Below are 17,460 nucleotides of genomic sequence, written 5' to 3' on the forward strand. Positions count from 1 at the left end.
TCAAGCATCTGAATAGGAAAAGAAGAACCATACTGTGTCCTTATCTTCATTGACCCTGAGAAGAGACCAACCAGCCAACCAGGACAAGGATTTGAACCAGGATGTTTGGTGACCCAGGCAAATACCTCAGGGCAGCTGGCTTCTTCAAAAAGCTTATTTCTGTCCTTTCCCCAGTAAATTAAATTCTAGACATAAGAATGTTAAGACTTTTTTAGAACTCAAATTCACCTCTGAGGAAAGTTTTATTTTGAGAAAGTGTTATTTTCCAAGCTAGAAATGTTTTGTCAAAGATTTTCTGGTCAGATTTCTTTAATCTCTTTACACACATTCACAGAGTTTGTTATTTAAAAACCCTAATACCATAATCTTTGCAGTAATACAAGGTGCTCTTGACATATTAGCATGACACTGGAAGTACAAATCTTTTCTTGGTACATACTTCCAAGTTCAGAAGTACTCTATTGAAATAAGTCTGGAAAGTTTAGTTGCATTCCAGCAGACAGGGGATTTTCAGGGCAATTCTTATTTTCAGACCAGTTTGTCTATCAATTGAAATCACAGAGAATAAATAATCCTATGGAGCTGTGGTTGGCCAAAGGAGAAAAAGGCATTTAGGCTTCTTTGTGGTGGTAATTACTGTAATTGCAAATGACACAGCTATCAGATTAGGGGGTGTTGAATGTGCTATTCCTAAATCATTCCTGCAACAACTCAACCTTGATTTCTGCTTTGAAGGGTCACTTCAGCAGTGATCTCTCCAATTACACAGCAAATGAAAGGAAAGTGGCCCTCTATCCCCTTCACTCTGCTGATTATGTGTTCCAGGAAAGAACAGAGCCATTTTGCAGCCAAATTTTTCAAACCATCAGGGTAGTGTGGGCATTTACCTAACAAAAAACAACGTTCTTGCTCTGATGGCATACATGAAAAAGTATACCTCACAGGGAGTTGAGGACTTTCAGGCCTTCCAAAAGTCATTCCTTTTGGATTTGAACACTGGCAAAGAAGAAATTCTCCAGAACAACACAGGTCCTCGAGAACAGAATTCTCCTATAGGAACCTTTGGAGGTAAATGGGGTAAGTGTTCCCTCAGTAAGTTATCATGCCTCAAACACAATTCATGCTTTCTTTAAAAATGTATACACAATGGAAGAGTGAAGTGCCCTTCCTAAGGCTATGGAAAAAAGTAATTGAATAAATTGCCCCAGCAATCCTTGCAGCAAAGATTTGATTCATACTTCTTTCCTTCCTTCAAGCTAAGTGCTCTACACACTAAGTCACAAAAGAGCAGAGTTACCTCGAGTTTCCTCTGAAAATATGGAAAAGGCATCTATCCCAGTCCAAATCATTTTCTACACCTCTCAGATTAAAAGCTCAAGGAAACACAAGGTCTATCAAATATAGCAAATTAATATGTGCAATCAGCTTTTTTGTTTTGTTTTGAATGGTGATTGCCACCATGTAGAGAAGTAGATCAAGATGTCTCAAGATAAGTAAAGAGCTACAGCTTAGAGGTTGATGCTAATCTAGAAATATGGGGGGCTTGAACATATCCCTCTATTGCACAGAGGGTACTGCAGGGCTATGGAGCCCAAATAAAAAACTCCTAACACTGCAAAGACTCAGTCTAAATTCAGGTGTCTCAGTGCTACTGAAACATTTAGAGCACTGCAGAAAATTTACCTTGGGTATTTGTACTTCACTGCAGAGACATTCAAACTACAAGCACCTTTAAACCACTGTTACATTGTGTACTGTGCAGAAAGAAGTGGTTAGAAAAGAGAAGAAAGCTTCTAAAGTGGTGTGGAGAGTGAAAAGTGCTCATTGTGGTCACCACTAACTGTCCCAATTTCAGCAGAATGAATGTGTGTGAGAACAGAAAACAAACCCCAAAAAACAACCATTGTGAAGAAGAAAGAGAAAGTGTTAAAGAGTCACCTAAAACTAGAAAAGGAGGGAGGGAAAGACGGAAGGGAGGTAAGAGGGAAGGGAGGGAAGGGAGGGAGAAAGAGAGAAAAGAGAGGGAGAAAAAAGAGGGCGAAAAGAAAGAGAGAAAAGAAAGGAAAAAGACATCTGTGGATGTATTCTTACTGGCACATCCAAAGCAGTTTGCTGTGAGTGACCCTCTCAGTTTTATTACAGGAGGTCCTGAAATTAGTAATTTTTTCTTTTTATATTTCTCCCACATTGTAGTCTCCAACACTATTCAAGAATGGTCTTTTCTTAAGGTCATGCAAAACTGAACTTACTCCTTTGCATACAATGGGCAGCATGTCCAAGCAAGCACTTCTGTATGTTTAGAGGCACCGTTTACTCCCAGAAGTTTTATTGTCAGCATAGTTTCCCTTGGAAGAGCCTTTATTCGTAGAGGGAAGTTGACCCTAAAAGAAAACCAGAAAAGAGAAAAAATAAAAGGTAAAATATATGAGCATTGTTACAACAAGTGGGTTCTTTCCACATTTTTCTACATGTTCTAACACATATATTGAGCTATAAATTACAGAAGTTTCACTCTGAAGGAAAATGCAGCTGACAGATCCCTTCAATACATTGATGAGCATTGGCAACCATTAACCTGAGTCCCAGCATTTGAGAAGAGGCAGATAGAAACTCATTCACTTCAGTGGTAACTACTAGAGCTGGCAAAGGGAGGAAGAACTTAATTAAACTTTGCTTTGGAATTACCTTATCAGTGAAAGGCTATTTCACAATAAGGAGCCTGTTAAGGGAGAATTGTCAAGTAGCAGTTATTGGTTGTCTTGTGTCTTCAGAGGAAAACACCACTTAAAAAGCCAAGATTTGCTGAATGATAATCATTCTCTTGTTCAGGTGTGCTTTGGTGTTGTGATGTTTCTGAACCACAAGTTAAAGGCAGATGTTGTTTTAACAGCAATGACAGATTTGCATTTTTTAGTGAGAAAACTAATTTTTCATCAATATTCATCTCGACTTTGCATTGACCACTAGCTTGCTTGGTCATTCAGTTCATTTATACAGTTTATGAAAATTTATCTAAAATAATGACTTGGAATGATTTCAAGAACCAGATAGTTACATGCTGTATGGAAAGATCACATGTGTTATTACCCACACAAGTCTGCATTTTCTTTTTCCTGAACAGATAATTTTCTAGCCTTTTCCATGTACATTCAGTAGAAACTCAAATTTCTTAAGCAGAGAGTAAAATTAATTACATTTTTTTTCTGTATAAACAAAATCAATATAAGGAGCTAGGAGCTAAAAGGATTATTCCACATTGATAATATAATCATTAGGAAAACAAAAGATCTGCATAAACTGGAGATTAAGAAAACAGACGAAAAGATAAATCTGAGTAATAGAGTGACAAAAGAATGCAACTCAGCAATTTTAAAAAGATATAGTCACACTTAAACAGCAAGCAAAAGGAAAAACTGCATTTTAAAAGCATATTGGCCTGTAAAACATAAGAATTATGGGTGCTAGAAGTAAGACGTGGTAATAGTGAAAGGAAAAATCTGCATACGATTTTGCTCCCAGTTCCAAATCTATCAATTTCTATTGGATTTGGGAAAGTTTCCTGGACTGTGCTGAGGAGCTACTGAAAGAAATTAGATGGGTTTAGCTGAAAATCTGAACTACTCCAAATCAGCATTAATGTCAAAATTTCAGAGCATCAGTCTTCCAACATTTGGAAATGATGCAAATTTGCACACCTCCCTCTTTGAATAACAAAGCAAGACAGCCATTTCCCACTCTTTCTGATTACCAGGAACAGAATTGAGAAGCAATTCTCAACTGTCTTACCATGTGTCCCTATTTATCACTTTCAAGTCTGCTTTCCCTGTCTCATGACCTCTTCCTTACTCATAATTAGTTAGAAACAGTTATTGGAAAACTGAACTGGTTTACCTGCTAAAAATAACTTGTTCTGTCTTTTTCACTGAGGCCAACAACATTTGTTACATAAAAATGTTTGACAGAATTAACTTTAAGAACCATTAATGATTTGAAGAGACAGTAATAAAAACATCAAGACATGCATTTTGCGATACAGACAACTGTTAACACTCTGTCTGAACTTGGAGCAGTGAAGAAAAACACTCAATATCATCACTGCAGAAACCAAATGCTTGCTAGAGTTTCCCTAGGACACATGCACCACTACTTCTAGCAGGAAAAAAGCCTGGAAACTCTGACAAGTTACACATCTCAAGAGTTGAAGTATGGGCCAAAGAGGACCAAAATTGCCCTTCTGGAGACGTGATACACAAAGAAGAGGAATATCTGTATTGCTTTTAAGAACTTGTAGTGGTTTTGGTTTGCTAATTTGAGATTTCCTGGCCAAGATTTCCCAAGATTTTTTTATGTTTAACATGTTTTACACAACAGCATGTACAGCTTCTTAGTAGTTCAACAGACTACCAACTCTCAAAGCCATCACTAATTAGTTCTTTTTGTCAGACACAGAGAAAACTACCAACAGCCTCTCCTAAAACATCACTTCTTTAATGCGAAACCAAGACAGAACTTTAATTAATGCCTATCTGAATTTACCCAGTTGGTCTCAGCCTTTGTGACTGCAGGAGGCTGAGCCAAGTGGACTAAGAAGAAGGGATGGAACTCTGGCCAGAAATGAGACAAAGAAGCAGCTCACTGAGATTGTGCCATTCACAGGATTCAGATAAAGTTATACAACTTGTTTCCTAAAAGCACTCAACACAGAAAAGCTCTGGGGCAACCCAGAGAGAATGGAAACAAAACAGACAAGCCAAGCAAAATAGGGAGAAGAGGGAAATCCAGTGCCAAGAAAGTATCTGAGGTGATGAATTGTTGACTTAATGTTAATTCCATACTTTGTGTCTGTAGGTTTAACATAAATTATGAAAGATGGAAAAAGAGGAGATGGTGAAATAAATGCATCAAGAGCAACCAGCTAAGACCAAAGAAAATAACTAAGAGATCTCAGCCACCAGAAAATGAAATTGATGAGAGAATAAGGGGGGCAAATTTGGACTTTACACATTATATGTTAAATGGTACCAGCCTGTTTGGACTCTGCATCAAGAAGAAAATCACACTTTCCAAAGGTAATTTACAAGTTCTAAAGCAAAACTATACTCTCAAAAAAGAACAAACAGAAGAAGCACTGCACAAGGCAAGCTTCTTAGGAATCAAATTATTTCCATCATTTCTGAGAACATTTTGGGAAAGATTAAATATGATAACAGACTTTAACAGAAAATGGATTATATTTATACATAAAACCCCATCATGGTCAAGTTTAGACACTAACTGGTTGAAGTACTTGAAAACAGAAACTAAATTCATGAAAATGAGGAAATAAAACAAGCCTTGTCTTTGGCAGAAGCTCTCTACCTAGATTCCTCATCACCAAAACACTTTTTTTCCCCTGTTCAAATCAATCCTAATGTAAGATCAGAACTTATTTTGAATTAGCTAGGTTTATTTTATGGCCCGAATGATCCATAGCTATATAGAGAATATCTGACTTCCTAATGTAACAGATGCTCTTCCTGGTGACCTTTTACCCCATTCATTTTTAACAGCTGTGATCAGCTTCTCTGGGCAACATGTGCCAGGGTCTCTCCACCCTCAGAGTAAAGAATTTCTTACCAACATCTAATCTAAACCTCCTCTCCATTTAAGGCTGCTAGCTAATTTAAAATGCTCACCTGGCATCTCTATTTTGACTCAAAAAGAGCATTTTTTTTACAAAATCCAGTTCCGGATACATGTTAAACATAAAAAACATAATGGCATACCTGGTTCTCCAGATTCTCAGCCTAGACCTCAGGACAAGGGGTTCAAGAAACCTCCCCTCATATATTGAGACTTAAACAAATCTAGGTCAATCAATTAGAGGCAGAAAATATGTGCATACCTTCAATGTTTGAGGGAAATATTAAAAATCCTACCAGATAGATAGAAATTTCTGGGTTTTTACTTTAGAATTTATTTGAAATGTATTTTGAAATTTTTTTTTGAAAATCAAGCAACAATAAAAAGTAAAAAGATGCTCTCCCAAACTGATGCTATTATGTTTCACACACTTCTAGATCTGACATTAAGAGTCTCTTACAAGCATCTATGACCTATGAAAGGATGTGGTCTGCATATTTAATTTCTTCTTTTTCCTACAAGATTTGGATGGAATTGTGCACATTTAATAATGATTTTGCAAGGGAGAAGCTTCAATGGAAAGCCTGAAGCTTCAGGCTGATTGCTTTACATTTTCATGAAACAGAGAAAAATTTCTGCTTCAGTTACACTAAACACTTATTCTATCTATCTTCTGTTTTAGCAAATGTTTTGTAACATGAATTCCAGAAAAGCATTAGCCACCTTTTAGAAGCCAAAACTGCTCATAAGAAATATAATCCTCCTTATACCCTTCAATGTTATCTGCCTGTATATACCATAAGAAATTACTTGACCGAAACCCTGACAAGGTGAAAATTCCTACAGAGGAAAAGGGAATACTATGATTTTTTAAACACAAGGATAGCAGCTGCTTGCCAATCATACAAAAGACTGAGGGATATGTACTTATATGCTATGGACACAACTGAGTGTGATGCCTCAGATTTTAGCTCTTATATTTTTCAGATTCTGTGCTGCTTTAGTGTGTGGGTCTGGGTTCCTATTAGGGGATGGTGAGCTCTCTGCACAGAGCAGGGAGACAAAACAATTCCTGCTCCAGCTGGGCACCAAGGACAAATGACCCAAATCTCAGCCCCAAGAGCACAAACAACGTGGGCTGGAGAGAGAAAAACAAGCAGGATGGGACTGCAGGGGCTAAAGCTGGAATTGGACAATGAACTGCAAGATGCAAATGGAGCAGAACTGATCACAGTGACAGACCCCGTGCCCAGTGGTGCATTTTGGGGCCATTTTGGTTCATCTTGGGTGCAGGCCTGGCTGGGCTCTTGTGCTGCCCAAGGTGGATCCATGGAGGAGATCCTTTAAATAAATCCCTGCTTTATTCTTTAACATCCATCCTCTGTTCCAGGGCAGCGTTCAGAAGGCATCAAGGGCCTTATTTGGACACTTAGCAGAAGTTCACCCATTTTGTTTCTTGTTTCTTAATCATACACTGACATACTAATCTTCTTATATCCTTCCACTAAGATAAATGTGTTTGACATGGAAAGCTCTTCTTCCATTTGACCAGTTTGATGCTGATGTGTGTTTCAGAAAAAGGCAAACAGAAGTTAATAATTACACATACAATTATAATTGTGATTAGGAAAAAACCCCAAAACCAAACCTTTTCAGACTTGTGGTCTCTGTTCAATTCTAATGTAATCAAGCTGCTTTCAGGTTTAGAATACAGTATACAGTGATGTAAAACACCAAAAATTTCAAATATTGTAAACACAAATATGTCAGTTTCAAGAAGCTGACAGAATTCCATATCACCACAAAATCATAAAAAAGGTGTATCTCTGTCTCATCTATTGCAAATATGCTTTTTTTCATGCCATTGCCTTAAATGAATGTTGACTGAGTGTGAGAGACAGGTAATTAGCAGCCTTTATCCTAAAATGCTAGTCTCAAATTAAGGTCTTCATTGTAAAACTGCAAATCCTTCTAATAAAAAAACCCAAAACCATAACAACAAACAACCAAATAAAATAGCCCTCCAAAAATTAAAGAAGCAAACAAACAAATAAGACCCCAACCGAACAACCCAAACAGCCTTGTTTGGTAAAAAAAAAGACCATGAAGAAAAGTTAAAGTAGTTTCTCAAGCTGGGTTTCAAATGTATTAAAGGTAGATCCAAAAGGTGGAACTCCTCAAAGGAACAGAAATACAGCCTTTGGTTTCATCTGCTTTCAGTTCCAGCACTCCTGGACCTCTCAAGTCAAAATCACAGACCAGCTTAGTTTAGATTTTTGTCAGACCAGACGTACCTCAGTCCTATTCCCCTACCTCTAGCTCTCCCATTTCTTTCTTATTCCAATCTCTCTAAGTTTCTATGTATTCCATGCAGTTTAATTGTCTCAGAAGAACATGCATAAAAAATATGCTGGTTTTGTTTTTTTTAAATGAACATTGGATGTGTAATATCTGTCTGACAAATATATATCAAACACAGACCAAAACTTACTTCTCATTCCAGTCAGCCAGGAAAAAGAAGGATTTTTTAACTGGAGTATTTTTGCAAATCTTCACTTGACATATTGTCTTCCCAGCATAGGTTAGTAAACAGGAAAAAGAAAAAATTTTGTAGCTACAAAAGAGAAAAAAAAGTTAATTTATTGTAATATACTATGTCCAGCACAGCATATTTGGATCCAACCACTCAGGACCTTATGAAAATCCATCCTTACATGAGAAAAGGAATTATAATAATTCATATCACCGTAATGTGTGCATGGAGGGGTTTTTAAGATTTTTGGGGTTTTTTTCCCTAAAGTTCTGAATTAAAGAGAAGTCTCAAAGACACCTGTGTCCTGTTCCAAGTTTTTGACATTATTTTTTTTTCCCATTATTGCAGTGAACGAAAATTTGGACATAAGTGAAGTGTTGGTGCTTGCTCATCCTAGAGTCAACAAGAAATCTCCCACCTGGGGAACTGCATCCAGCCCTGGGGGCCCCCAGCACATGAAAGACATGGAACTGTCAGAGCAGGTCCAGAGGGGGACACAAAGATGCTCGGAGGGCTGGGGCACCTCTCCTGGGAAGACTGAGGGAACAGGGCTTGTTCAGCCTGGAGAAGAAAAGGCTCCAGGGGGACATTAGAGCACCCAAAGGGGGCTGAGGAGGGATATTTTACAAGGGAATGTAGTGATAGGAAAAGGGAAAGCTTTAAACTGAAGTAGGCTAGGTTTAGATTGGATATTAGGATGAAATTCTTCCCTGTGAGGGTGGGCAGGCCCTGGCACAGGGTGCCAAGAGTAGCTGTGGTTGCCCTTGGATCTCTGGATGTGTCTAAGGCCAGGGTGGATGGAGCTCTGAGCAACCTGGGATAGTCAGAGGTGTCCCTGCCCTGTAGGGGTGGAATGGATGATCTTTAAGGCTCTTTTTAACCCAGGGTATTCTATGATTCTATTTATACCTTCTTTTCCCAATCTGTAAAAACCAGATCAGTACTCAAGGGAATATATACATTTTTACTGCAGAAGCATTAAAGCCCTCTGTGTTGGCCTTCAGAAAATGAACTGAGCAGCTTCAGAGTGAAATTTGGGTCTGGGAATATCTCTTTATTCATATTCCTCTTACTGAAATATTTTAAAATATTAGTCAAAATAGATTATAAATTACTAATGTTCCTAATTAGTCTTGTAACTTCCAGATCTTCCTGCCAGACTCAGATTTAGATCTCATTCTGGACAAGACTGATGAACATGGGAAACAGTCAAATATGAACAGGAAATTTGAGGCAGTCACAGACTGAAAGTGCCTGACTTTGCCATATTTAGAAGAATGATGGCTTATCTCTTCCAGAACATTATAATATATTTTATAATTATTGTAGTGGATTTGGGGGATTTCCCTCTTTTTTTCTTTTAATTGAAAGAAAATTATCTGTAGTCTTCAGTACCTATGAGGTGTCAGTTCAGAGAAGGAAAAATTACCTTATAGGACTAGGAAATACTTCCCCTAACACACTAAAGAGTCTAAACTTTACAAAGAGTTGGAGGATAGTTCAGGAAATAAAAGGTTTACATACAATCAAATTATTAAGTTCAGCTTTTTAAACAAAAGTACTGATACATATATATTATATATCATAATGTATATACTTTCTTATAGAAAACATTTTATACATTATACATATGCAGGAATATAGACATGTTAAAATACATCTTAAAACAGCTGCAAGATCATAATGTGATCTTTGGAAAGGGAAACTGCCAGCATGAATTCATGCAGTGGAGAAAAATAAGAATGGGGAGCATGCATGTGAACAATGTCAATAAAAGAATTTGAGGAAACCATGAGTTAGAGCAGCAGTTCATGTTAACAAGTCCATGCCAGTTATGAATATTGGAAAGACTGGAAAGAGGGATTAGGAGAAAGAAAGATTCTCATTTTTGTGTGCTCCAACATAGCACTGAACTCATCAGTGGCCTTTAGGCTAGGTGTAATATCACATTTTTCTGATAAAACATAAAATGCAGTGGGAATGGTATAACCAGCTGAAATCAGGATAGTGATTCTAGTTCTGTATTTATTACCTTAACTAATGCAAAGTCCCTCAGATTTTTGTTAAATGGCTAATTACAGATAATGCTGTATAGCACAGTCTCTTGCTCACAGTCTAATGCAAATGATCTCATAGTCATTTGGGATTGAAACTAAAGAGGGAGCAATGGGAAAATTAACAAAAACTTTGAGAACAACATTTTAACTCATTAAAATAATGCTGCCAGACTGTGTTCACCTGTCCCCCTTTGATCACACTGGAGTGGTAAGAGCAGAACACCAGTTTTGCTCAGACTAGGAACAGCAGCTACTTGATGAGACAATTAGTTTTACCAAATTTGAGCAGTACAGAAGACAATTTTTCTATTAGCTTTTTATGTAATTGTCTCTTTTTTCTATCAAAATTCTATTTCTATAATTCTGTGTTTTTGTTTTCTTGTGGTATGCTGATAGCAGGTATACTTGGATCTCTAAACTTCAATCACATCTATGAAGGACATCACCAATTCAGGTGCTTAGCCACATGACAAGGCTGGAACAAACCAAGAGCAGAAATTGCTGAGAAAGCCTCACTGAGACTGGGTTCAAGCAAAACCACCCCTTTGTTTCACTTGGCAAGCTGGCCTCCAACCCTTCTTGCTGAGACCATACCAATTCCCAGTCCAATCAGCCTTGGTGTGCATCACACAGTCTCTAACATTAATTTAGGACCACCACCAAAGCAGAGGTGAGCTGGTGTCTGTGAAAAATTACTTTTGTCAAAGAGAAAAGACATGATTTTATGAGCCCTCCTCCTACCCGGTCACCCAGGCTTCTGGGATGTTATGGGCAGCGCAAACAGTGAAGCTCAGCTGGGAATTCAGGCTGATGTCTGCACACAAAGGGCTCCTAGGGATGCTGGCAAGCTGGAAATTTGCATCAAAGCTGCTGCTGTAGGCATGGATGAGATGAGAGATGGCCATGGAGAGCTCAGTCACAGCAGCCTCTATTAACACTGAGAGGAGACAGGAATAAATAAAGGTTAGCAATAGGTCATTTATGAAGAACTATATTTATCCTAAACCATCAGTTATGGCTTTGAAATGCTTCCTAATAAAATTTAATTGAAATGACATAACCTGCAACTGAAGCCAATTAGCCATCTGTGCTTCTGAAAGTGCCATAGCTCATTTCTGGTGTATCCTTAACAGACTTTCATTACAGAGCTTTCAAATTAAGGCATTTTCAAATTAAGGCATTTTCAAAGTAAGCATTTTCAACTACAGCAAGCTACTGGGTACCTCAGATACGCCATTTGAGTCTTTGAATTTTTGTTCTGGAAGGATTTTTATCAAGTAGGTATTCTGTCATTTCAGCAGCTAAGTAGCTACTTACTTCAAGGGAACTGGCAAGGCAGCAGTAGAAGGGAGAAAAGGCACTGGTTAAATTTTAAGACTACAAAGCTGTTGCAACTGTAGGTAAACAATTAATAAAACATATAAAACAGCAGCTACAACCTTAAAAACTCAGCATTCAGGTAGTAATGGGTTGGTGATAATATGACACAAAAATGGTCACTCAAATACATAGCTATACAAATAGGTATGAAATGCAGGCTGTATCTTAATTTTTACCACACTTGTATTTATGTATTTATGTCATTCCCTCTGGCTTCAGCTCTGCAGTACTTTTTTTTTTCTTTTTTCTTTTCTCTTTTTCCTTTTTTTTTTTCAATTCCTGGCTTTTATCCATCTTCTCTCTCTGTTTTTGGAGCAGCTTGGGGTTGCCTGATTGCCAGCGTAAACTCAAACCCCCAGTCCTGGCAGCCTCCATCAAGTGAAGAGAGCTGTTAAGAGCACTCATTTCTCAAGCATGGACTAGGTTGAGAGAGAAAGTGTCAGAGTATATTGCATTGTTCCAAGATCAGGCTGATTTGTCTTCCAAGAGGAAAACCCCAAATTCTCCTTTTTTTTTACCCTTCTAACTCACATTTTTCTACATGATCAAGAACATACTCTCACCACCTGTTAACAGTTCTTGAAATATTCCCTGGACTTGTCTGGCCACTGAAGTCAGCAGCCATCTATCAGCTCATAGTGTCTATTGAAAGAAAAAAGAAAAGAAAAAGAAACAATGCAGGAATAGGAAGCCTGAGACTCCTATTAGCTTTTTATCCTTGGGATAGGTGCAGCAGTCCTGCCCAACCTTAAATACAGATACCACTATTCCCTAGACTTAGCTATCCCTGTTTCCTGACAGAAATGTTTCCAAAAAAACCTTATCCTCAGTCAGGAATTTTATTTTCCTCCTTTGATACCTTTTGCCTTTAAACCAGTAACTACCCAGAACTATTGAGTAACAAAATGCATTGCAAGCAGTGCAAAGAAATTATTTCTCTTCATTTCATAATAGACAAATTTTAATTATGTAACAATAGAAATACACATAAAATTGAAATAGTTTGACATATAATGAGGTTTGCTTCTGAAAATATTGACAGCAAATTACTGCATGTATGAAGGACTGGCTAGAGTACTATGCCTTGTAATGTCATCATCTTCCTCATATGAAAACTGAGTAATTTTAGAGATCAATAGGCTAAAAAACCTCAGTCCTTCTACTCTCTCTGTCTACCATTTGGTTTTAACTGCCTTTTTTATTTATCCTTTATAGCATTTTCACCATTTATCATCCTTCACCACAATAGTTTTGAAAAAATCTTTGTCTCTAGTGATTTTTTTCCCCTAGAACACCATTTAATTCTCATTCCCAGATGTGCAATCACTTAGTAACTAAAAACTAAATGTTTAATTTGCACTGAATTATTTTACATTCCAAGAACTTACCCATAGTGATACATATGGAACCTTTTTAAGAGGTCCAGAAGAGGACATCGGCTGACTGTCATTTGAACCAGTATTTTATCTGAAAAGTACCACACTATTTTTTCATTAAGGACCAACAGCTCCTTAGGAGATTCCTTGTTTCCAATCTGTTCCAAGTGGTTGACAGGCAAATTTGGTGCAATAGCAAACCCCTTATTTATGAAAATTGGTTGTTGAAGTCAATGATTTCTGAACAGAACCTTCTCAGTGTTTTCTCCAAAAGAGGGTAAAAGGTAGTTCAGAATCTCTGAAAATAGAGTTTTAACACAATCTATATTCTAGGTGGTAAAGCAACATTTCATATTTTTGTCTCTAGAACAAGAAGTAATATATTCTATCTCAGCTAAGCCACAGATAGAAGGGAATACTCTGTGAGCAAAGGATTCCCAAATAATAAAGTCAGGAGAAAATACACAATGGAGTATTTTCCATAACAGAAAATGTACATGTGCCAGACAAGGAAGTGATTAAGATGCAAGATGCCTATCGCTACCTCCAAGCTGCACTGCCCATTGACCTTGTTTGCAGAAAAAGTATTTTCATGGTTTACCTGAGTCACAAAACTGATGTCAGATATGTAAAAACCAGACAGGCAGACAAAACCAAAGAAAACATGTTTTTCTAACAGCATGAGAGGGGTGAAGGCAGCAATGGAACAACCGAGGGGCAAGAGTTTCACTGCCAGCCAGGGGAGACAAATGGACTTCAACATTATTTATCTAACTATTAGGACATACAGAATGAAGATATTATCAGGAACAGAGTTCCACAGTGTTGTAGTGCATTTTTATATTTCGTAATACTCTAAAGTAGTTTTGTTTTGTATTCCCATATTTTTCCCAAATGGTTTATCCCAGACTGTACTCCCCTCCCTTTACCTGTGTTATCCCTCTCCCAGGATGAGATCATCCCCAAACCCCCACCTTGGCTCTCTGTCAATCACTCTGCATCCCATCCCTCCATGCAGAAGTTTCGGTCCAAGTCATCGAGTGATGAGCCAGAGGCCAGGGGTCAGCCCCCCAAGCCTTGCCCCATACGCTGTCCTATATGTCTGTCCCCCAGTACCCATCCCTTAGGGTCACTTATTGGTTGGTAAAATGTTATCTACTGTCGGTTTCCACCTCCCTTTAAATGTGACCTTGGCACATCTCCCGGGGCTCTCGGCAGGAGGCCCTTGAGGTGCAGGAGCTCCTTTGGGACTCCTGGAATAAAACCTTGGATTAACCCCTGCTAAGAATCGACCCTTTCTCTTCCACCGATGTCTCTGGTGTCTCTTGTGCTGCACAGGTGCCCAGCCCAGGTGCCCTCAGTACCCTCGGGGCACACACAGAGAGTGTCTCCCTGCCAGCCCAGGTGCCCTCAGCACCCTCAGGGCACACACAGACAGTGTCTCCCTGCTGTCAGCCCAGATGCCCTCAGTACCCTCGGGGCACACACAGAGAGTGTCTGCCCCCAGCCCAGGTGCCCTCAGTACCCTCGGGGCACACACAGAGAGTGTCTCCCTGCTGTCAGCCCAGGTGCCCTCAGCACCCTCGGGGCACACACAGACAGTGTCTCCCTGTCAGCCCAGGTGCCCTCAGCACCCTCGGGGCACACACAGAGAGTGTCTCCCTGCCAGCCCAGGTGCCCTCAGTACCCTCGGGGCACAGAGAGTGTCTCCCTGCGGGCCCAGGTGCCCTCAGCACCCTCGGGGCACACACAGACAGTGTCTCCCTGCCAGCCCAGGTGCCCTCAGTACCCTCGGGGCACACACAGACAGTGTCTCCCCCCAGCCCAGGTGCCCTCAGTACCCTCGGGGCACACACAGACAGTGTCTCCCCCCAGCCCAGGTGCCCTCAGCACCCTCGGGGCACACACACACAGTGTCTCCCCCCCAGCCCAGGTGCCCTCAGTACCCTCGGGGCACACACAGACAGTGTCTCCCTGCTGTCAGCCCAGGTGCCCTCAGCACCCTCGGGGCACACACAGACAGTGTCTCCCTGCTGTCAGCCCAGGTGCCCTCAGTACCCTCGGGGCACACACAGACAGCGTCTCCCCGCTGTCGGCCGTGTCGGGGCTGCTCCCCCCGGTGTCTGCCGACTCGGGACTGGCCCAGGGTTCCTGAGAGGCTCACAGAGAGACAGAGACACCACAGGTTTAAGCAAATGTCCAATTATGATCTGGTCTTCAGGCCCAGGATTTTTTCAACATTAATTTTCTTATTCTTGCTTGCTCTCAGTTATAAAACAGTCTATGGTTCCTGTGCCAGAATCAACCCTTTTCCAACCCCCATTCTTCAGTCATTAGGAGCTGTAGCAATTAACTGAATTAGAAGGAAATTTCTTGGGTAGTCTGTAAACATCCATTACTCACAAAACTTGGTCAGCATTTTCTCACTGTATTTTAATGAGCTGCTGAATAGGATATGGTAGGCTGAAATTACATCTCCCATTCATGAAGCCAGAGAACTTCTACTGCTTTTTATGCTTTTTAATAAATCTCAGCTGAGAAAGGACTGGTGCTTCACTGATTTACAAAGCACAGACCATGGACTTCCTACAGCAGATTCAGAGTTTCAGCTACATCAAAACCTATTTTCTAGGGAGGTGTCCCAGGCATAGCCAGTATGTAAGAGACAATGAAAGGACCACATTGCAAAGTGAACTGTGACCAAGATTAATAATCTCACTACTCAAACCTTGTGATCTATTTCTGCTGTAAAATTATTTGCCGTCACCTTCTCCCTGAAGGCGAGGAGAAATCTGACATGCAGAAATGAGAGGAGAACCAGGGAAGTGAACTTTAACCACAGCTGCCAGATATGCTTATTTCTGACAGATTCCTCTTCCTTGTGCAGGAAGTCTGAAGGAATAAATTCTACCTGTAGTGAGAAACAGAAAAATCCTCACAATCCTCAAAGAATTAATGAACACACCTGCAAGTGCCTTCAAGATTTAGTAAGGAATATAGTAGCTTATTCCTCACTGAAACCAACTTACTTTTTCCTCTCAGTCCAGTATTACTATTCCCATATTATTTTATTGCCAGATCTTCCGACAGAGCAGGCACCTTGCTGTTACTGCACCAGCAGATGATGTCAGTTCAATACATTTTAAACATTCTCTCTGACCTGTACACGTTTTCTCCAGGTAAAACATGACAAAAACGTGGTTGAACAGAATTTGGAATGAAGGCTTATGACACTTTTGACAGATTAAAAATACTTTTGAGAAGTAGAGCTTGGTTTTTTCCTTTCCAGCTTATTTTCAGAGATGAATAGAGCAAGGTCCTGAATAAAGTTTAGGACACACACAGACACAAAACCCCATAACAAAAACTACAGAAAAAAAGAAACCCACCTGACCTTTAAGTAAAATACTAGCAGCATTCATACAGCCATTATTGTGATAAGAAAGAGGCAAAACATGAAAAGGCTGTAACACACATACTGATCAGGTGCAGCTTTCAAGCACCAATATTTACTGGACTGTTTACTCCTACTAGCTGAAGAATCCTATGGATTATCCCTTGAAAGCAATTTTAAAATCACCTGCTATCCTGGTATCAAAAATGTCTCTGCTCCTATATGGTTTATAATGCCTTGATAACTTCTGCCTACTTTTTGTGCAGAACTGGGGGATTGTTATTTAAAATTTGCTCTTGATTAAAAGGCCTCTGGCTATAGGGACAATATATCAGGATGCAACAGCAACTTCGAGGCGAGGAGCTGTGCTCTGGTTTGGGAACAATGCAGGAGACATGTAGAAAAATGAAACAAAATCAACAAAAGTCCCTTAAGATTTTTCCATATTGTGAAACAAAAAGAGTTTCTCCCAAAACAAAAACTTAACGGGTTTGTGCTAAGAAAGGAACAAAAAGAATTTTTCAGCTCCAAAGGAAACTCTAACAAAAAAACCAAACCAAAACAACAACAAATTTCCCCCCCTTCCTCCCCTTTTTTAAAACATAGAAAGCCTTTCTGTTGTGAATGCTTCTATTATCAGGTCTAGAAATAAATATCAAATCCCAAGCACAGCTAGAGAAGCTTTACAGTCTCAATGTAGTGATGACTACATGACATGTATTGTAAGCATTACATTCCTGCACTCACTCTAAAAGATAACAACTCCAGCAATTCAGTTGGCAAATACTGTTAACTCAGTATCATCAGTTCCTGGTGCATACCAGACCTTCTGGATGGGTCCCAGAGAACTACTGATCAAATTCTGAAAGCTGCTTATTATGTCTGATCTGAAATCCCTGCCCTGAGCAGCAAGGCTGTAGACATGGAATAAACATTCATTCATCAGCTTTTGAGAGCCACACACAGACTCAGGTGTGAAAAGCCTGCAGCCTTTTCACAGTCTGGATTGCAGCAAACTCCAATACTAAATCTCCACTAACATGAGTAATCTTCATTTTCTGGGAACACTTGATGCTGCAGAAAGATACTGATGACTAG

At 39.5% G+C, this 17,460-nt stretch overlaps 1 protein-coding gene across 1 annotated transcript in view; it reads right to left on the minus strand.

The window, feature by feature from the left end:
• Positions 1 to 17,460, minus strand: part of PIK3C2G (phosphatidylinositol-4-phosphate 3-kinase catalytic subunit type 2 gamma) — a 194,332-nt gene that overhangs the window by 136,410 nt on the left and 40,462 nt on the right. The window contains exons 10-12 of the mRNA XM_071422100.1: positions 10,954 to 11,149; positions 8,114 to 8,236; positions 2,250 to 2,381 (exon numbers count right to left, since the gene is read on the minus strand). Coding sequence (XP_071278201.1) covers positions 2,250 to 2,381; positions 8,114 to 8,236; positions 10,954 to 11,149 — 451 coding nt within the window. The remainder of the gene's footprint in view (positions 1 to 2,249; positions 2,382 to 8,113; positions 8,237 to 10,953; positions 11,150 to 17,460) is intronic.

This window comes from Agelaius tricolor, unplaced genomic scaffold (genome assembly GCF_023055355.1).
Source record: "Agelaius tricolor isolate 1412-34295 unplaced genomic scaffold, bAgeTri1.0.p SCAF_3, whole genome shotgun sequence".
Classification (NCBI taxonomy): domain Eukaryota; kingdom Metazoa; phylum Chordata; class Aves; order Passeriformes; family Icteridae; genus Agelaius; species Agelaius tricolor.